This window comes from Engystomops pustulosus, chromosome 5 (assembly GCF_040894005.1).
Source record: "Engystomops pustulosus chromosome 5, aEngPut4.maternal, whole genome shotgun sequence".
NCBI lineage: Eukaryota > Metazoa > Chordata > Amphibia > Anura > Leptodactylidae > Engystomops > Engystomops pustulosus.
In genome coordinates, this window is record NC_092415.1 from 101,044,720 (window position 1) to 101,067,580 (window position 22,861).

General features: G+C 41.2%; 1 protein-coding gene across 2 annotated transcripts in view; it reads left to right on the forward strand.

Moving 5' to 3' along the window:
* The window catches only part of LOC140133101 (cadherin-18-like), a 332,044-nt gene that overhangs the window by 263,831 nt on the left and 45,352 nt on the right, over nt 1–22,861 (forward strand). For both annotated transcript variants that reach the window (XM_072152759.1, XM_072152760.1), the window contains exon 7: nt 15,582–15,835. In XM_072152759.1, coding sequence (XP_072008860.1) covers nt 15,582–15,835 — 254 coding nt within the window. The remainder of the gene's footprint in view (nt 1–15,581; nt 15,836–22,861) is intronic.

A 22,861-nucleotide genomic window follows, 5' to 3' on the forward strand; every position in this document is an offset into this window, starting at 1 on the left:
CTCAGGGCAGGAGCTACAATACCGGTTTACCTCCTCCCACACCCCGGGCCAGAAAAATCTCTGCAGGATCCTCTCTCGGGTCTTCTCAGCACCTAAGTGCCCTCCCAGCACATGTTTGTGTGCCAACTCTAGCACCAGCCTACGGTGAGATTGGGGTACTACAAGTTGCTCAACCTCCTCACCCCGTATCTGGTCGACCCTGTACAACAGTTCCCCAACAATCACCATTCGGGGGTATATTTTGTCAGCCCCTGGTATTTGGAGTACCCCATTTATCACCTTAACATTCTCCCGTGCTTTAAACAAGGTAGGGTCCTGTAGCTGTGCAGCCCCAAAATTTTCACGGGAAATCTCAAAGTCCGGCATGTCGGCCACCTCCTCGTGGCCCTCGACCTCACCAGCTAGGACCTCTAGGGGAGAGAATTCATCACATGGGGTCACCCCTACTGCTGGTGTGGGTACATCGGCCTCAAAGGGTTCAGGGGCCAAGGCCGGACATACCTGACGTCCATTATCTGCAACAGCACCTGAGGTGGGTCTTCGTCTCCAGAGGTCCCAAAACACAGGTAAGTCTCTGCCGATAATAGCCTCATGAAACAGGGTCCCCACCACCCCCACTTCATGGGCAATAGTACCACAAGGGGTATGTAGGTTGATGACAGCAGTGGGATATTCGCGAGTGTCCCCATGTATACACAACACTCCCACTCTCCGCCCACTGTATAGTCCAGGATCAACCAAAGTTCCCCGCACCAGGGTGACCAGACTCCCTGAGTCTAGCAAGGCTTCCACTGTGTGACCACCGATTGTGACCATGCACACTTGGGGTTCTGCATCCGTGACTGACTCGGCCGCCAGAACCGGCCGGGCAAACAGTGACACTCGCCGGGTCTGGTTGCAGTCCATTGGCTCCACTGACAGTGGACAGTTGGCAGCAATATGGCCCATTTCATGGCACCGCCAGCACTGGATACGGCCATGACCTCTGTCACGAGCCTCACTGGGTTTCTGGGTATCCACGCTCCCCAATGAACCCCCTCCCAACCTGACATGTCTCCCCTTTTCCGCAGTAGCAGTCTTACCAGCTGGTTTGGTGACCCTGTCACTGGCACTGCTTCGTGTGGGAGAGGCAAGTAGAAGGTCCTCCGTAGCCCGATACCTCTCTACAAGGGACACAAGCTCCTCAGCTTTTGTGGGACCGGCCTGTCCAACCCACCGCTGGAGCCGAGAGGGCAGAGAACGGGTGAACTTGTCGAGGACCACTCTCTCTACCATCTGTGCTGGGGTGCAGTCCTCTGGTTGTAGCCACTTCCGGACAAGATGGATCAGGTCATGCATTTGGGAGCGTGGGGGTAGTTTTTCTGAGTACGCCCACTGGTGGACCCGGCTGGAACGAACTTGAACGGTGACCCCAAGACGAGCCAGAACCTCCGCCTTTAGCTGGGGGTACTCACGGGCCTCCGTTTCACTCAGGTCGTAGTAAGCCTTCTGCGCTTCGCCCGTCAGGAACGGTGCCAGGACATCTGCCCACTGCTCAGCTGGTAACTCCTCTCGCTCAGCTACTCGCTCGAACACAGTGAGATACGCCTCCACGTCGTCGGTCGCCGTCATTTTTTGTAAAGCCTTTTGTACTGCAGCCCGTGCGGAATGCTGGACACCCGGGTACCCTTGCAAACCAGTATGGGACCCCTCAGTAGTCGTCGCTTGCGGTGCTGCCATAACGCCAGAAAACTTTTCCATCATCAGCTGGAACATGGCTCGGGACTCTTCCTGCTGCTGGCGGGACCTCTCCTCCTGCTGCTGGAGCATGGCTTGCTGCAGCTGTCGATTAGCTCGGGACTCTTCCTGTTGTTGCTGGAGCATGGCTTGCTGCTGGCGGGACCTCTCCTCCTGCTGCTGGAGCATGGCTTGCTGCAGCTGCCGATTAGCCTGGGACTCTTCCTGCAATTTGCCTGCTGCTTTCACCCAGGCCATGCAATGTTGCAGGATGTAACGAGCCTTTCAGGTGTGTGTCTTTTGAACTGCCCGCAATCCGAAGCACCATATGTGGGGATTTGGCCCAGTAGAGACCGTGGTAGCGGGGTGCAGGGATGCAGTTCAAGACAGGGACACCAGGGTACAGTCCTAAACAGGTCTCGCCTGCGTTTATTGCAGCAAAAATAAACCAGCCTTTACATTCAGGTATTTGAATAAACAAAAGAAAACCTACCCGTCAGGGTGCTAACTATACAAATAGTCCACTAGCTCACACTAAACAAAGATCACGTGGCTGCTCCAGACACACAGGTCAGAGCTGTGTCCTCTCAGCCTCCTTCCACAGAGAGACAACCCACTCAACTCTGCTGAGTCATTTTATCCAGGCTAATTAGGCTGTTCCCATCACCTGTGTCCAAGGTGCTGGACAAACCCACCTCAGCACTAAGGCCTTGCATAGAAGCAAAACCTAGGGGAAACATACCGCCCATCCACAGTTAACCCCTTCAGTGTCTCACAATATATATTTACAATTTTACTGGAAAAAAACAAATAAAAAGAAAATCTCATTTGTTTTGCATCTCTATCTTTTCGGAGATATAACTTTAAAATTTTTTGGTTGACATAGCTGGTTTGAAGCTTAATTTTTATGTGTTGAGTTGTCCTTTTCAGTGGTTCCATTTTGACACGCATAACTTTTTTTGATCACTTCTTGGAACATTTTTGTGAAGGGATTTTATTAAAAATTTAGTTTTTTGGGTTTTGTTTTTACCGCATTCAATATACGGGTTCAATAATGTTTTGGACTTATTGTACAGATTGTTACGGACGTGGCGATACCAAATATGTGGGGGGTTTTGGTGATTTTTAGGTTTTTTTTATTTATTATATGTGTATAGGGAATGTTTATATTTAGGGGACTTTAATTTAATTTAATTAATTCTTTTTATGAAAAAGTGTGTTTAATTAGTGTTTTTAACTTTTTTCTTTACTTTTACAGGTTGGCTTGTACAAGCGATCCTCTGATCGCTTGTTCAAGCTATTCTTCACCTAATACAGTGTATTAGGACTCGGCTCCGGAAGAGGATCGCGCAGCCCTGGGACACTGGCAGATCCCGGGGCTGCTATGGGAGCCACGGACCCCCCCGGTAAGTGCCGCGGGGGGTCCGATTCCCGTTAAATGCACCTGACAGTCAGTCAGTGCGACCGCAGCGTTTTATGGGTTAATACCGGCGTTGGAGAAATCTCCGTACGCGGTGTTAGAGGCGGGTGTGAGCTATAATATTTAGCTGACACCTGAAGCTTCTGGCGCCGGCTCCGTTATGGAGTCAGCGCCAGAAGCATGTCGTTGTATTGCTGCATATTGCGGGAACGCACGTCCCGCCATGCAGTAATACTACGTCAAATGTCGGGAAGGGGTTAAACTTGTGTAGAAGCACTAATGAATCTCCCTCATAGTCATGTGCCTGAGGTCGAACACTAATGATTATCGGTATCGTCAAAGTTATAAATACTTTCACTTAGCAAAATGATTTTGAAATTGTTTTTTGTCACATATACTTCACGTTAATGGTACATTTTGGTTGATAAGTATATGTTTATAAAATATGAAAACGCCTGGATATTTTATTTTAATGTGATTTTATTGTCAAACAATTTACAAATCAAACATCAATTTTCTTAATTTTCTTAAATTTCAGAAATTACTTTTGTGTGGATTTTGTTTTTAATGAGCTTTGAAATAAATGCTATTAGAAACCCCCTATATTTTACTCCATTTTTAAATCTGCATCACACAAACTAATGGAAACAGCTTTTGGAAAAAATGATAACCCGTTGAGAGCTTTATAGCAATAAAAACTAAACGGAGTATGGAGACACCCCACATGTGCATGTCACTTTTGGCGCATAGTGAGGCACAAAAGGGCAGGAGGGCCATGCAGTAACCTGTTTTGCCCTACAGAATTTTGTAGTTTTTTGCTGGTTCAATGCTATATTTTTGTGAACTATAACATTTTTGTTTTTTCCATTGATATTGCCATTTGAGGACTTATTTTCTCTGGGATGAGATGCATCTTTCAGGGATACCATTTTGTGGTGGCTGTGGCCTATTGATTTATTAACTTGTATGTGGGGGTGTTTTAGAAATAACATCAATTCTGTAATTGATTTTTGTCTTTTTTTGGTGTCTACCGTATACCCCAAGGTTACAAATTTTGTAGAATAAAACGTAATGTGGGGGAAAGATCTATAACTATTGCATCACCATTTTCCAAGCGGCATAACACTTTTAATTTTTGGTCTATGTTGCTGGTTAAGAGCTTACTTTTTGTGGGACTTGTTGTCCTTTATATCACCACAATTTTTGATCACTTTTTGTTTCATTTTATGTAGGACAAGATAGGTAAAAATCATAATTTTGGTGTTTGTTTTAATTTCTTTCATGCCATTTATCTTGTGGATTCAATAATAATTTTGTTGTATTGTACCCGTAATTACGGAAACAGCGATGTATGGGGTTTGTATGGTGACTTTCACTTTTTATATGTAAATGTTGTATGTATAGAGGTTTTCTTGTCTTTTTAATTTTTTGTTATATTATCCTGCAATACTGATGCATTGGAGGGTATTGTCATTGTTAGCCTATGCAATCACATAGGCTGAAAGTGCCTGTATGGTCCTGTCTGTGACAGAACCTTAAAGGTATTTGTTATAGACAGTGCTGGGGTCTTAGATCAGACCCCAGATTTGCCAAAGCAACACTTCGAGAGGGGGAGGGGACAGGCATATGTGATGTCACACAGCCCTATAGAAACAACTGCTATCTTGGCATTTTCCACTGCATGTGTTGTCTGTAGCGGCTATCTGCTTTTACTGTACTGTGTTCTATTGATTTCTGCTCTCTTTAGATGAGATGGTATGACAATTTAGTTGTAAACTTTTGTTTGCAGTTTATTAAATTATACCAGAAAAGTCCAATGGTCTGGCTCATTTATACATTCAGATTATTGCAGTAAAATAGCACAAAGCATTAAACAGTGGGTACATGGGGCAGAGAACTCTGGAAAGGAGAAAGGAACATCCTCGATGACAACTGCAGATCTGTAAGCCAATCAGCGACCGGCAGGCATATGTGATGTCACACAGCCCTATAAAAACAACAGCCATCTTGGCATTTTACACTGCATGTGCTGTCTGTAGCGTCTAGCTGCTTTTACTGCGCTGTGCTGTATTGATTTCTGCTCCTCTCCCAGGATGTGTTCTTTGCAATTGTTTCAAGAAATAAAGTGTCAAATCCACATAGTTTATAGAGTGATCATTGCTCCAATTACAGGGTGTCCATTTTGGGGTATCTGTATAACGCAAATTTTAATTGTTTTTTGTTGCTAAAGTTGAGAGCAAGAAATAGTGGTTAATCAACTACGTGGATTTGAAACCTATGTCAGACAGAAAGGTGGCAGGTGGAGGAGGCAGAGATCACAGCATAGTAAGGGGACGTCGCAGCAGGGCTGACTCTGTGATGCCAGAACTGCCGTTGTCATCTAGCAGCAATGTGTTGATCAACAACACAAACAACCCAACAATCCCAGCCAAGAGTCCGTGGTTTGTCAGATACAACAATTAGTTGGCATGGCCTAGGAGCAGGTCAGCGGCCCTCACCTGTCCTCAACCAGTCTCTGTCCTGTTCATTTCCCTCAGCAAGAGATCTAATAGGTAGTCTGGGCTCAGCGCCACTATACAGCGAGGACAAAGACTTTGAGGACAGACAGCAGCTGCTTGGTAAAGAAGAGGTGGGGCAGACATCCGCTGCTTCTTGCAGTAGGCAAGCTGTGCATACTGACACCATTGAGGAGAATAACAGTGACAGGGAAAAGCAAATTGACAATGATGTAGCCAATCACACTTGGGAGCCAGGTGTAGCAGTGGATTCATCACCGTCAGGCAAATAGAGTGTCAGCTTGTGTGTCAGGCAACGGAGCAGGCAGCAAGTTGATACTGTGGGCGTGAGTAAGCAGGGTGACAGCAGTGCGAGGATGGGAGCCAAATGGCTGAGGGGCAAAAATCCTGTTTCACCGGTCCAAGTAAGCAGTGGTACAGGGGCTCAGCAAGGCAGTGGTGGTAGTAGTCACTCAATGCAGAGTGTTGGAGGTAAAAATCACCATTTTGGCAGTGTGGCAGTCTTCTGTCAAGACACCAAAGGACCCGAGCATGTTTATATGTCGAATCTGCAGGTAGAAAGTAAAGAGTGGCCAGGTAGCTAACATTGGTACCATGGCCTTGCATAAACACATGCAGCGGCACCATCCAAAGAAACGGGCCTCAGATGTGGTCAATCCTGCTGGGGTACCAACGGCACCAGCACCTAGTGGCCCACATGCCTTTTCAGTCAGTCAAGGCACCAGTACCTCAGATGAAGGGAGCTGTTTATCATCTTCCAGTCCAGATGCTCCTGCTCCTTGCTATGCATGGCGCCAGCAGTCGTTGAGCGAGACTATTACAAAGAGTGAACTGTATGCGTCCAGCCATCCCAAGGTGCAGAATTTGACTGTGCTTCTGTCCAAGTTGTTGACTGCAGTCCCTCCTTTTCCAAGTTGTGGACTCTGCACCCTTCATAGAACTAATGTCTTGTGCCGAACCGAGCTGGAGGGTTCCAAGCCGCAAATTTATTTTCTAAAAAGGCAATACCAACCCTTTACAAATGTGTAGAACAGAAGGTGGGCCAGTCCCTGAGCTTATCTGTTTCTTCCAATGTGCATGGCAGTGTGGATGTGTGGAGCTGTAACTACGGTCAGGGCCAGTACATGTCCTTTACGGCCCACTGGGTGAATGTGCTTCCCGCCCAGTCCCACCCTGTAATGTGGAGAGAATGACCTTTGTCAAGATGAATCAGTCGTGGATCGGCCAGGATTTCAACACACTAATGCAGTGGTGGCGAACCTATGGCACGGGTGCCAGAGGCGGCACTCCGAGCTCTTTCTGTGGCCATTGCTCAAGCACACCAGACAGGAGTCAATGAATTTTCCTGCAGTTCCATTCAACTTAAAAGATGCTGCTTTCAGTGATATTTTAAAGTGATACGTACATGGGACTGTAGGAAAAGGGGAATGTGTAGACAGGGCCAATTTATCTTTGGAGGACCTCCTGCTGTCCCTCTGTGTACAGAGGGGCACTGGAATCAAGCTACAATTACACAAATTTTCTATCTTTTTTTCTACTATGTTGGTGTCCTCAGGAGGCCAGTATGATTGAACGTTGTTGAAGAACAAGGAGCAATAAGTTACTGCTTTATTTTTGGTTGGCACCTTGCAATATATGAGGGGGCTTTGGGGTTGCAGTTTGGGCACTCAGTCCCTAAAAGGTTCGCCATCACTGCACTAAAGCCTTATGCATCAGATTAGATCAGCCGTGAAGTCTCCCCCAAACTTTGAGAAATTAGTCTGGATTCTAACTACCTGCCTCAGGCACTATTCTGATGTTGCCACCTGCCTGATGCCACACATCTGCTGCCAGTTGCTCCATCTGCCCCCCACCATCTTTTCCAGGGACTGGAATTGTCACCCACCTCCACACTTTGTCATTGTACCACTTTCTGACCTCCTGCTGGTGCTGCTGCTGGCATCTCCACACTCTATCATTGTGCCACTCTGTGGTCTACCATGTTGCTTGCCACCTCCCGAATTTTTTATTGTGCCACTCCCTGACCTCATGCTGCTGCTGGCACTGCCGCCTTTACGCTCTATCATTGTGTCACACTGTGGCCTACTATGTTGCTGCCACCTCCCAAATTTTTTATTGTGCCACTCTCTGACCTCATGCCACTGCTACTGCCACTGTTAACTTTAAAGTTATTTTTTGGCAAAGACATAATATTTTCATGGAAATTAAAAATTTCAACTTCAAATTAATTTCAAACTTCAAATTCATTGTGCCACTTTGGCCTACGATGTTGCTGCCACCTCCATAATTTGTCAACGTGCCACTCTGCGGCCTACTCATGCTGCTTCCAATGGACTGTCTCCCTGGAACACTCTGATTTCCGTAATGCTATTTTCACCCTCCACCACTCTATGAAATTGCCACTACGTTTGGTTTTCCCCTCCTTTCGAATGACAGAAGGAATGAAAAGCGTCCGAATTGAAAGCCAAAAGCAGGAGTGGATACAGAACACAGAGGACATGCAAATACCCCATTTACTGGTCATCTCTGTTCTGGATCCACTCCTGTTTGTTTTTGATGGATTGATGACCAGTTGAAAGCAGACACTTACGGATGAAAAGAAGAGCAAAATGATCAGTGACGTCGGTGCAAAATAACTGTCGACACCCTCTCCACTCTTTTGGGTTTTTTTTTACATGTATCCGCGTTTAACAGAACAGGTTCTGTCGTCATCTATGGAATCATCTGATGTCAATGTAAAAAGAGTGCACTCTTTGATGTTATAGTGAGATCTTGGCCCTCACATCAGTCCTTTGGAGCTGGCACAGATGTTACCTTGTCAGGCTGCTCTCCCACTTCACTTATTTGGTCAAGGTGGCCCATGTAAGTGCCCATGGAATTGAAGAGTGAAGCGATTCTAAGAGTGGCGGCTGTCATGTGCATACTAAAATACACCATTGTTTGAAGACCAAACCATGCTCCCTATGCATATTTGAGCAAGCACAACGTTCTACAACACCCTACAGGCTCCTTGCAGCCAGGAAATACCATTTTTTTTAAACGTGATTCGTCGTGATTCGATTTGGGTTGAATTGAATTTTTCGCAAAAATTCAGGGCATCAGGTCGAATTGAATTTCTACAAATTCGCCCATCTCTAGTGAGAAGTCTAAAATGTCACCAGGCACAGAGCTTCCCATAGTATTAGTGTCAGTCAGAAAGATAAGTTACCGTATATACTCGAGTATAACCCGACCCGAGTATAAGCCGAGAACCCTAATTTTACCACCAAAAACTGGGAAAACCTATTGACTCGAGTATAAGCCGAGGGTGAAGTATACAGCCAGCCAGCCCCCCCAATGTAGCATACAGCGAGCCAGTCCCCCAATGTAGTATACAGCCAGACAGCCCCCCCAATGTAGTATACAGCCAGGCAGCCCCCCAATGTAGTATACAGCCAGGCAGCCCCCCCCCAATATAGTATACAGCCAGGCAGCCCCCCAATATAGTATACAGCCAGGCAGCCCCCCCAATATAGTATACAGCCAGGCAGCCCCCTGCCAAAAAAAATAAAAAACTTAATACTCACCCGCCGCATCATAGTGTGCGCCCGCCGCAGATCACATGGATGCAACTCTGCCAGCGAGAGAGCAGAGAAGAAAGAGGAGGAGCCGCCAGGACCCGCGCCGGAGGGTGAGTATTAAGTTTTTTATTTTTTACTTGACTCGTGTAAGCCGAGGGGAGTTTTTTCAGCACATTTTTTGTGCTGAAAAACTCGGCTTATACACAAGTATATACGGTAATTTAATAAAAATTGTGTTTAAACTATTTATGAAGCTCCTGCTCTTGATGTACACTGTACAAAAATAATTTCTAATTCCCTTACACGTTGAACTGGTGACAGAAATTGGAGACCTACCTGCTTGCTGTGTCTGTGTTATGACAATTTGGGAGCGAAATTCACTTTCATGACCTTTACATTTGGTATATAAACATATATGTTTTTGTATATATGTTGTAACATGAAAATTAGAGAAATACAGTATGTGACACATGTTCTTAGTGCATACAGTGTGCACATGAAAAGGTTATTTTATTGAGAGCAGAGAACAATTGTTGTTTTTTATTTACTGACCTCCAGAACACATTGGCGAGGAATGACTACTGCCAGTATTATTGTATTTGGGTTCTTACTGTTGTCTCCCTGGCGTTTACACAAAAGCATCTAGGCATCTTCCTGTCCTCATTTTATTTCTGGTATGCCGTTTTGTATAGAATGCTATCTCCTTACATTGTGACCAAAATATTTAATTTATGTTTAACAAAAGCTTCTCCTGGAGAAAGATCAAATTTTTCAATTGATTTAGATGTCTTGCTGCCCGTTCGGTCACAAAGTCTTCCTCCAACATGAAAATTTAATTTGTTTTGAAAGTCCAACTTTTCTGCCCATGTTACATGATGTTACCTTACATTATGTCAGTTGCATTTTTTTCCTGCCTTTCTCTTTACATTGTGTCAAAGAGTTTATTTTCAGAAAAGAAGTTTAAGAATCAATCCAGGCAAAACAGATAAGGGAGATTCATGTGGCTAAAAGCAAAACTGTTCTAGTTGCTCATAGAAACCAATTAGAGCTCAGCTTTCATTTTTATAAACTTCTGTGGGAAAATGAAAGCCGAGCTGTAATTAACTGCCATGTCTAACTAGAACGGATTTATGCAGATTTTAAGGTCCTTTGCAATGGTTCAATGCCCATTATTTACTGCTTAAAAACACTATGTAAAATGCACAAAACATGCAACTTGAGTTATCTGCAGCATTTGCCTTTTTAATTGGATAACCCAGTTTATAAATAGCATAAAGTGTGTTCATCTATAATTGAATAGATAAAAGCTGCAAATACGTGGATATCTCCCTTCGCAAAAGGACTGGGGCTCCCAATACTCATTCATGAGATAAATAGATGGGGCCCTGATCTATTAGTCAGTTATAGCATAACCTGTTGGTATTTTATACATTGATACATTGTCAGCATGTATAACCATTATAAGTTTATAAAATAAAGCATATACAATAACAATAAAGTTTTAATGTAAAGACTGGATGTACTATAAATTGCCTCATGCATGGTGTAAAATGTAAGTAGTGGTATACTAAAGTGAAGCTCTGCTGGAAAATTACAGAGCTTAATACAATCTAAACAATGATGGAAATCATCCCACAATCATCAGCTGTGTTGCACCTGTTCGAATGTGGTACATACATTCACTTAGTGATCTACAGCTTTGTTATTTCTGCTTCCATGAATGTCATTATCACTGTCAGATAAAACAATATCTACATTTCTTGTTACTCCTCATGTGACATTGTTGTCACCTGTCTTGAACAGCAGTTTTCTTGCAGAATATGCAGTCAGTAATGAGTAAAGATGATTTCATGTTTTTCTCTCATGCATATTTCATGAAAGTGTAGGTGTATTTCCAATGTCATGATTGCCATGTCTATAATATCCAGAATTCTGAAGCATTAAGTATTCTTCAAGTACAATGTATTTCTTCAAGTGCAGTTATAAAATGTTGAAATTTTAAAAGTTAGATTTTAACAAATTAGCAAAATAATGCACAATTTAATGGAAATCCAACCATAATCAATCCAACCATCATCATCATTGGGATCTGTTCATTGTTTGCATTCTCTGTTCTATGACAATAGAGAAACAGAATGCTGAACAAAGATGCCAAGTTGCAAAGCAGTGCACTTTGAAAAGAAAATATATATGCAACATAATAATAAGGTCCATCATGACCTGCTGGTATACAGCTGTTTCTTGTCATGATGCATTCATACATCATCATTGACAAATTGCAGCTTCTTCTACGTTCAAAGTTTGGGCTGGGGATGTTCCTGAGATTTCCCCTCTGCTGTGTTTTCCCTACTTTCTCTAGTTAGAGATATTTAAGATAAGATATTGTCTTTTGTCTATTGCAACCAGTATATCTATTCTAGAAGGTACAGATTCCCAACTGTAGTCAGCACAATTTCAATGTGGTTGCATCTCTACAGTACAGTGTAGGGAACTAGTTTAGCTGAGTGAGAGGCTTGACTAGGGTTGAGAAGTAAGAGCTATCTTTTTGTAGACTTTGACAATTAAAGCCACCTTGCAGACATGTGGAGCCATTGATGCTCTACTAGGGGATTCTGGGAAATATTAAAATAAGTTTTCCAAGAAGTAATTTTGAAAAAAAATCCTCTTTAGCTACCTTTTAAGCATGACTTATTTAGCCCTTATCATAAAGCACGACTTTTAAGAAGCCTAGTGACATGATGCAGCATTAAAGCCAAACCAGTATATTTATTCCAGAAGAAATGAATTCCCAAATGTAGAAAGCACTATAAAGCCAAATACCAAGCTACAGGCTGCTCTGCAGTTCCATTGACCCTGGACTCAGTATATCATATGACGGGTGATGACTTGTTCAAATTGTAGAATGTTAATTTATTCAATTACTTTTATTTTGGTTCCCTTATAAATAATGGCTAGACCACTATACAAGCTCTTATACCTCTTGTGTCACCCCCTTATCCTCATAGCCTGTAAGCTCTTGCAAGCGGGGCCCTCATTCCTACTGTTCCATCTCACTATGTTCCACTCTGTAACATCTGATTTTATTTCTATGTCTCAGACCATTTGTAAAGCACTACAGAATATGATGGCACTAGATTATTATTATTATTATTATTATAATTATAATTATTATTATTATCATTATCTCACTCTCTGCTGAAGAATGTAACATAATGTTACATCTCTTTACATCACTCTCTGAAATATTAGAATGTGTATACTAGAGATGAGCGAGTACTAAAATGCTCGAGTGCTTGTTACTCGAGTCAAACTTTTCCCGATGCTCGAGTGCTTGTTTCGAATAACGAACCCCATTGAAGTCAATGAGAGACTTGAGAATTTTTCAAGGGGACCAAGGCTCTGCAATAAAATGTGTCATTTTATTGAGAAATAAGGAAGTCAGTCCTGTTTCTTAATTTTTTTAAATTCAATGGAATATTCGTGGAACTTCAAAAAGGAGAATGACCCGTGTTAAACATCTGCAATGTGTTCTTCACACATATTGTTCTTCACATACTATTGTGAAAAACACCTTTCTGTACTAATGTCTTCTGATAAGTTAGCAGATGTATGGAAACATCTGCAATGTGTTATTCACTCTGTTCTTCACTGTGTTCTTCCCTTAAATGATCCCAATGATCCTTAAATGATCCTGTGTTCACTGTGTTCTTCACTGTTCTTCGCAGTGTTTCCTTTCGTTATCGAGCAGGTGAAATACTCGTCCGAGCAACAAGCCGTTTCGAGTATGCTAATACTCGAACGAGCATCAAGCTCAGACGAGTATACTCGCTCATGATGAAACTGGTTACTGCTTCATCACCCAGGATGTATATATTCTGTTCTTTGTCAGTCAGTTCGTGGGATACATGTATCGTCTACGGATAAAGATAGAAATGTACTTTACTTTTCTTTACTTTATTTAAAGCCGTATTCCCACAAAGACAAGGTTCTTAAATATATGCAGGATAACAATATAACACATTCTCTAATTCACTGTTATAAACAACAGTAGAGCAATTCATAGACTTGGGGTCAGGCATGGAAGATTTTTCTTACAAATAGATTCTCCTGTCTGCTTGATGCAGGGTCCCTACAGCTGCATTCCAAGACAAACTCACACAGAGACATTCACAGGCACTTTCTTTTAGAAAGCAACATTGCGAGGAGATTAAATCCGCAATGCAGAGAGCTGATCTTCATAGCAGGGGAAAGAGTTGTAGCAGAGCTGACTGTGTGAGTGTTGCTGAGATGCAGCAATGGTGACAGACAGTGTGTCATTGTGTTTTATATTTATCTCATGGATCTCATCTCTCATCTCTGATCTGTCTAATCTCTCTTTTTCTATGTGTCAGATACTAGTGAAGGTTCAGAAGCTAAATAATAGTGTAGAAAAACCTGTAACCTGATAATCTAAACACATTGTCAGAACACAGCATCTCACACAGCACTAGAGGGATCATGAGTTGTCTGCCCAGACTGAATTTTGCACTGACCATCAAGGAGCTAAAACAGCAATAAAACTTTTGTTTTTAGTAAAATTTTAAAGTAAGGGGGTAAAACTTATCTTAATTGTGTAAACATCACTAGAGGATTAAATTGAAGAACTTTCTTTCATGACACACCCCGTTAATAGCAAATCTCTACCGTGCTACACCTTTATTATGCCTAATTAACTTTAATAGACTCTTTAGAGTCTGTCTTTCTCCCCTATGATTAGCTTTGACTATAGTTTCTTTCTCTTCTAGTATGATTTAAAGATCATCCTAATTTACTAGTTGTCTGTGGGTTTCCTGCCCTCTTGGACCAAATAATCCATGTAGACTGACCTAGTTATATCTATCTACTTTTATCAATTAAAAATTTCAATTCTTCTACATTCTTTGGATCATAGTACTTTCAATCTTTTTATAAATTTATATTATGAGTGCATGCCTCCAAGACTCCAATCTGGCAGACTCTTGTTTCTTTAGTTTTATTGACAGAACTATTTATAGCTGTTTAAAGGGCGGATACGTTTTTTATCCTTGGAACTCTGACCCCTGGGTAAAGATTTCCCTTTGCAAGTCCCAAAAGGAGGAAAACTGTGTATATGACACATGATCACCATTGTTCCTGAAAGTCAACACCATGTGATGAGACATTTTCCCTTACCCTGTGGCAATCTTATGAGTAGAAACAGTAGGACATTTTTAAGGGTTCTGTTTATTTTTCAATCTTTGTACATTTACTAATTTCTCTGATTGTCCATGAGAAGGATGCATTATGCCACACTATTAAGGCCATTATTATTTCTCCAAATTTTCAGTGCCATAAGCAATTTTTGTCACACATACATGGTAGGGTCAATAAGTACCTATTCTATTGATATATTTAGTCATTTATGAACATACAACATAAAGGGTAAAGCTTTGCTAAGCATAACATGAAGGTCATACTGTATGTGATATAGCCATAGACTTCATGTTTGTATTGTAGCTCTACAAATAGAGACATATAAGGAAAATGAGAATATAATGAAATTCCCAAGGTTGGGGACAAATCATCAGTCAATAAATGCATATTTATTTTATTTTTGCTGAATAGACATTTTATGGAGCAGCGCAGTACACCAAATAACCCTGGCTTAACCTCCTAAATCTGCCTCTGTTGTTTGTTCTTCCTGCTTCTTTGTAGCACAACACAATGAAACATGTTGCTGTTATGAGCCTGGAAACACTTGGGAAATTTCAATAGGACTAAGAAGCACACGCTGGGGAAACATTTGTATTTTCTCTACCTGTATAGAAATTTTATTACATCTATGTTCTCCCCATAATCTATTGTTCTATCTGGATTATCTGAATAAAGCCAATGTTACTTTTTTCTCATTTGAATTGTATAACTTGTTTGTTTTTTAAGCAACATGAATTGTTGTTTGCAAGGTTACATTTTTAAAATTCTCATGTTGTAGAACTAGTTACATCGCCAAGCCATTCAATTGTATTATATTTTGCTATCAATAGATACATAGGTAATAGATTGATTTATTTTTATATGATATACATGTTTACCAATATTATTTTTTAAATAGTAAATATGTACAGAATAATCTGTGATATTTACACATAAAGAATAATGTATAAGTGAATGCAGGCAATGCATATTCCTCAAAATTGTATCACAGTTTTTTGCACTAATCTCTTGCACTAAAGGATATGAGATTTCTCTGCTATATGGCTTCTGAAATTAGATTCTTCAATTCTAAGTGTATCCATCCCTTTCATTTAGGTGCTGCATTTGAAAAGTAGATGTTACTTGCTATTTGTAATACATGTGTGTATTTGTTTTCAGCCATTAAACTATGAGAAAAAGAAATTATATTCACTCAACATTGAAGGAGTAAATACCCACCTGGATTCAAGATTTTCTCATCTAGGACCTTTTAAAGATAGCACCATGTTAAAAGTCATTGTTGGGGATGTAGATGAAGCTCCTTTGTTCACAAAACCTTTTTATGAAATGGAAGTTTATGAGAATGCAGACATAGGAACCATTGTGGGAATGGTAACAGCTCATGATCCTGACAGTTCAAGCAGCCTAGTAAGGTAAGACATGAGTTTGTACTGGATGTACAGAACAATATTTGGAATATTAAAACATATACTAGTATAATAATACAGAGGGCCTTTTTGCTACATTTTTTATCTTACAGTTACATATACATAAGTTAACAGTTACTGGATAGTTAACCGGTTCGCGACCGCCCGCTGTGTATTCAAGGCGGCGGTCGCGTTCCGATGCATGGAGAGGGCTCGCGGGCTGAGCCCTCTCCATAGCCGGTAAGTCTCTGCTGCATATTGCAGCAAAGGCTTACCGGTAACACCCGCGATTGGTGCCGGCACCGATCACGGGTGTTTTCTTGCTGATCGCCGCCGGCAAAGCTGCCGGCGGCTTCAAACCATGCGCCGCCATCTTTCCGAGGATCGCCGCTCCCCGTGACGTCATCGGGGAGCGGTGATCCGTCGCCATGGTAGCTTCGGGTCTCACGAAGACCCGAAGCTACTTTGGGTTAACCCATTCATTACAATGTGCTATCAGCACATTGTAATGTATAAGGAGTAAAATCCCCATATACTGCCATACTGTAGTATGGCAGTATATGGTAGGATCGATCACACAACCTATAGTTAAAGTACCCTAAGGAGTCTGAAAAATAGTAAAAATGAAAATAAAAAAAAAATTATAATAAAAAAACCTAAAAATTCAAATCACCCCCCTTTCCCTAGAACTGATATAAATATAAATAAACAGTAAAAATCATAAACACATTAGGTATCGCCGCATCCAAAAATGCCTGATCTATCAAAATATAATAACGGTTTTTCACTGCGTTTAACCCCGTAACGGAAAATCGCGTCCAAAGTCAAAACTGGCACTTTTTTGCCATTTAAAAAAATTAAAAATTCTATAAAAAGTGATCAAAAGGTCGTGCAGTCCTAAAAATAATATCATTGAAAACATCATCAAAAGTCGCAAAAGATGACACCACCCTCAACTCCATACAACGAAGTATGGAAAAGTTATAAGCACAAGAAGACGGCAAAATAAAAAAAAAATGTTTGTTCATGAGGTTTTAATTTTTGTAAATGTATGAAAGCATTATAAAACCTATACAAATTTGGAATCCCTGTAATCGTACTGACCCAAAGAATAAATTACATGCATCATTTGTGGCGTGAAGTGAAAGCCGTAATATCCAAGCCCACAAGAATAAGACACAAATGCGTTTTTTCCGCTTCCGCTTCCCAGTACATGGCATGGAATACTCAATGTGATCACTATGAAGTGCAATTTGTTACGCAAAAAACGAGCCATGACATAGCTTTTTACGTGTAAAAATAAAAAAATTATAGATTTTTGAAGGTGGGGAGTGAAAAATGGAAATGAAAAAACGGGATAAGGCCCAGTCCTTAACCGGTTAAAGAAAGTCTAACAGCTGCCAGATCACCCATCATGTAAAGATACATTATAAAGAATTGTTAGGTAGAAGGGGAAAGATTAGGTCAAAGTATGTGTGTGTTTGGTAATAAAACCAAACGTTTATTTAATTTATTAATAGAGTGTTTTACTGATATGTACACTTGTACACATGCTGTTAGCATCAATGCATTAGCATAAAATTCTTCTATCCATGACTGCAGGTAGCCACTTTTGGGAAAACATGATATTTTCTTTGAGGGGGTATATTTTGCATAATCCTTGTCAGATTCAGAGGTAGTGGATCCTCTGAACCACTGCGGACATTGACACAAGCCACTACCTGGGAACAGAGTCTATGTGACACCCATCTCGCTTCAAAGCAGGTTGGACTTGCTGAGCTGTGGTACCACCAGTTCATTCCACAGGCGTGACATGTATGCGGCGGAAGCCAAGGTCGAGGTACAGAAATCCTAAACAACCCACAGAAGCCTTGTGCATATATTATATATAAATGGTGGACTATATTATAAATAAATGGTAGACATGCATTTTGGAGAGCTGAAAGCTTGCTTTGACATCTAAGTAGTGTGACTACTTGCTCATACTTTGCTGCGGCATTCAAGGCAGGCGTGGTGGCCTGCAGAGGGTCTGCAAGCAAGAGGCACACAAGCAGAAGTAGATACTAGAAACCAGTATAAATTCAGTTGTATCTGTGTCTTAAAATAAACCTGTCATCATATGATTTTTACTGTTTATTTATATTTATATCAGTTCTAGGGAAAGGGGGTGATTTGAGTTTTAAGGTTTCTTATTATTTTTTTTTAAACTTTTTTTTAAAATTTTTATTTTTACTATATTTCAGACTCCCAAGGGTACATTGACCCTAGGTTATCTGTAAGATCCTATCGTATACTCCCATACTACAGTATGGCAGTATATGGGGATTTTACTCCTCATACATTACAATGTGCTGATAGCACATTGTAATGAATTAGTTAAAACAAAGTATCCTCGGTTCTTCGTGAGACCTGACGCTACCATGGCGATGGATCGCCGCTCCCCGATAACGTCACAGGGAGCGACAATCCACAGAATGATGGCGGCGCCCATGCGCCGCCATCTTTTTGAAGCCGCCGGCAAAGTTAAATCAGCCCGGGAACACCAATCGCGGGCAATATGCAGCAAAGACATACCGGCTATGGAGAAGGCTTGGCCCACGAGCCCTCTCCATGTACCGGGACCCAGCATGTGACGTAATACTAGGTCACATGTCAGTTATTGGTTGAGGTGATTAAGATGGGAGAAACGGAAGGGATACAGGTACTCACCCATCCTTACCCTTAATCTCCTTTTTATGGTTCAACAAAAGGTTTTATTTAATGTTGCATAATAATAAAATATTTTACATGCCATTTATATATCTTGCAATGTCCATGTATAAACGTACACAGTTGTTTTGTGCTTTCAGTTAAACAGTTCACATTTAGGTAGCTATGTGTGATAATTAATTAACAGAACAGTGGCTTAAACTGCCAATAATTAACTGACAACATGGGGGGTATCTATAGACAACAAAGCAAAACGATATACGGAAGGGACATAGGGTCTGGGGGAGGATAGGGGAAGGGCAATAAGGTATGGGGGCATGAGAGGTAGATAAAGCCCTTATCCTACACCTATACACCGGACCCAGACCGGTTGCCACCTGCAGTCAACCAGTCGTCAACCAGTAGGCCAGAATTCAATCGAGCTGGACCAGGTTGAATGAAACTGCTTGTATCTGCCATCATTTCTAGCTGACAGTTCCTCAATATGTCTAATAAGGTGTAGATCCTCTAGCCATTGCAATCTAGAGGGCTTTTCAGTGGATCTCTATAATCTAGAAATTATTTGTAGCATTGCCATAATTTAATCCCCTTATTATGGGAGTTCTTTCTGTCCACCCTATGCTGTACATCAAGTGCCGGATGTATACTTAGTCACCTGTTCATCTCCTGGCTGGTGGGAGAATCAAAAGAACCTGGATACTCTAAAACCTTCAAGGTAATAAACTAGTCCTGGGAAGCCATTAAAGTCAGCAAAATAGTAGAAGTACTTCAGGAACTAAATCCTATGTTCATTCCACCTAACTGTTACGGCAAACATCAATGAACCACAAATCATGAGGAGACATGTTATGTTATGGTGCTACCCATTCTCTCATTCAGCTCAAACAACTCCTTCCCCATCTTACTTTGGACAACCTTCTTCACACACAACTAAGATTCACCTTTCAACATCTCATCCATCAGGGTTACATCTTCAGAGATTTAACCTGGCTGAAAAAGACACTATTTTATATTTCTCCCTCTACTAAGGTAGTCTAGCTAAAAGAAACACAACAAATTGTTCACCACACTTATGGCCCAATATGAATTGTTTCTCTACCATACTTAATTTATTATACATTTCATATGCTTTTCGTTATGTTATCAATATGTCTCACATTGTACAATGTTATTCATTTTTCTGCTCATACTATTTGGTACTTACATTCATGCCACACTTGATGGTTGTTATCACATTTTTGTTTTAACTCAAAAACCAATTAAAATAGATTTGAGAAAAAATATAGAAACACCATTGAAATGGTCAAGTTAGACAATGGTCAAAGTTAGACAAATTTTTAACTCGTTATTTATTTATCAAGTTAAACATACATAATTTAAATTATTGTCTAAAGCTTTTAAAAATAGCTGGTAGAAATCTTTTTGTGCATGGCCCATGAAGTTAATGAGACTTTATTTAGCATTGAAATTTATATATTTGCAGATTTAACCATTAATTTGTAGAAGTGGGAAAATTACTAGAAGTTGTGAAAGTGAAAAATTTTGATCAAACTTGGTGTCATTTATGAATCTAACATTTTTATTTTACTATATTTCTTCCATTTTAACTGCAATTCTGCATGAATTATCACATTTCAAATGTTTCACAGTCTTTTGAAAATCTCAATGCAGTGCAGTATTTGTGCAGCATTTACTCAGCTGTCCATCCTCTCTTCAGCCTGAGGGTTTTCTACCCACTTGCCAAAGGAGTGCAGCGTCTATTCTCATTAAAAGAACTGTACAAGTCTCAAAACTGCATAAGTAATCTGAAAATCCACAGGGGGTATTGTCATTTGGCTGTCTTTCTTGCCAAGCCAAATCTTTGTTTTAGATTACAATTAAGAGATGCAGCTTTAAAGGGTCCTAATGCATCTGAATCATTTGAAATTTTCTTCAGGATAAGCTGTTAAAAGGATGTTATTTGGGTTCTTAGAGCCTACTGGACAGCAGGATTGAAGAGGTAATCAGCACAGCAAGATGTTGAAATGCCTCTTCATGCCTGTTCTTGATTAAATACCACAACTACTGCTTTTTGACTATTCTCCTTCTAAACTGAAGGTTCTGGCACTTACAATAGACTAATCACTGATTGCACATATTCTTTCATCTCATTGGTTATGTCTACAGGGATTACATTCCATATTCCCCAATGACTGTTTACAGCACTGCATGCATTTTCTAATTTTCTAATGGGCCATAGCATTAAATCAGTTTTGCAAAACAAGTGTGTGCTATGCAATTAATAGAAATAAATTTAATCTGCTGTATATGTTCTTCTTGTCACATGAACTTTAATCAGAAAAGTTGTGTAAAAGCTCTCTTTAATTTTTTAATGTGTATAGTCGATAGAAACTACAGGAAATTACATTAAGAACAAGCACCTGCTTATGTTTGAGCTTTAAAAAATATCCTTTCATGTACAGTCATGGCCATAAGTTTTGAGAATGATACAAATGTTAATTTTTACAAAGTCTACTGCATCAGGTTTTATAATGGCAATTTTCATATACTCCAGAATGTTGTAAAGAGTGATCAGCTTAACAGCAATTAATTGTAAAGTCCATATTTGCCTAGAAAATGAACTTTTTCCCCCAAAACACATTTCAACATCATTGCAGGCCTGCCTTAAAAGGAGCAGCTAACATTGATTCAGTGATTGCTCCATTAACACAGGTGTGGGTGTTGATGAGGACATGGCTGGTGATTAGAGATGAGCGAGCACTAAAATGCTCGGGTACTCGTTATTCGAGACGAACTTTTCCCGATGCTCGAGTGCTCGTCTCGAATAACGAGCCCCATTGAAGTCAATGGGAGACTCGAGCATTTTTCAAGGGGACCAAGGCTCTGCACAGGGAAGCTTGGCCAAACACCTGGGAACCTCAGAAAAGGATGGAAACACCACGGAAATGGACAGGAAACAGCAGGGGCAGCATGCATGGATGCCTCTGAGGCTGCTTAATCGCACCATTATGCCAAAATTATGGGCAACAGCATGGCCATGACAGAGTGACAGAATGAAGCTAGATAGCATCTAAAACATCCAATAATTGACCCTGACACTATAGGGGACTTCATGCAGAGGCAGCGGCAGCAGCGGCAGGCTAGAGAGTGGCATGGCGACATACCCTAAATGAACTCAGGCTTCAAACCAATGGGTGGCAGAGAGGAACCAAAGGAGGTGAGCAAGAAGCGCTCAAATAATATCGGTACATGATAAAAGTTTGCCAGTATATTTTGTGGATTACACAGCAGGGTGGCGACAAAGTTAACATGGAAGCCATGAAAACAACCCAAAATTCTGCCTGACACAGCTCGTTTGATAAGGGGACCATGTATGGAGGCAGTGAACTAGTAGTAGATTAAAGGTGCTGCAGTTAAAACTATGTTAGTTGGATCTTGGCATGGAGCTGGTGCTCCGCTGCCAGGCGAGCTTTCGCCAATCCAAGCCCCTGTCTCTAGGCTACTCCCCAAACAGCACTTCTAAGAACCTTTTGTATAAGATCAAGTGTAATAGCGTTCTTATAAGTTTAGGATATGGCGGGTGAGGGGAATGGAAACAGATGCGCAAGAAGCGCTGAAATAATATTGGTAAATGATAAAAGTTTGCCAGTATATTTTGTGGATTACACAGCAGGGTGGCGACAAAGTTAACAAGTTTGTTGTGGAAGCCATGAAACCAACCCAAAATTCTGCCTGACACAGCTCGTTTGATAAGGGGACCATGTATGCCTACAGTTCATGCCAGACGCTGCTCTGGCTGCCAGTCTCCTTTCGAATACAGTTTAAAATAATAACCCTCATCCATAAAGCTCTGTATAATGCTGCACCCCCCTACCTCTCCTCTCTTATCTCAGTCTATCGCCCAACCCGTGCTCTTAGATCCGCCAGTGATCTTAGATCAACCTCTACCCTAGTGCGGACCTCCCACTCGCGTCTCCAAGACTTCTCTAGAGCTGCACCAATTCTATGAAATGCTCTGCCCCGGACTATCAGACTAATACCTAACCTCCAAAGTTTCAAACGTGCTCTTAAAACCCATTTCTTTTGGCAAGCCTATAACACTCATTAACTGCATGAAGTTTTAACTCTTCTACTAACCCGTCCTGTGTCGTCCTCCCATCTGTTATCCATCAACCAACAGGCACCAGACTTCTATGCAGTCCCATTCACCCTGGACCTGGTGACGGCTGAGTGGTTCAAGCGACAGCAATTCCATTTATTATATTTTGTTCTATTCCCTAAGAAGAATGGCTTGACCATTAAAAATTATTTTACCTCGTGTTA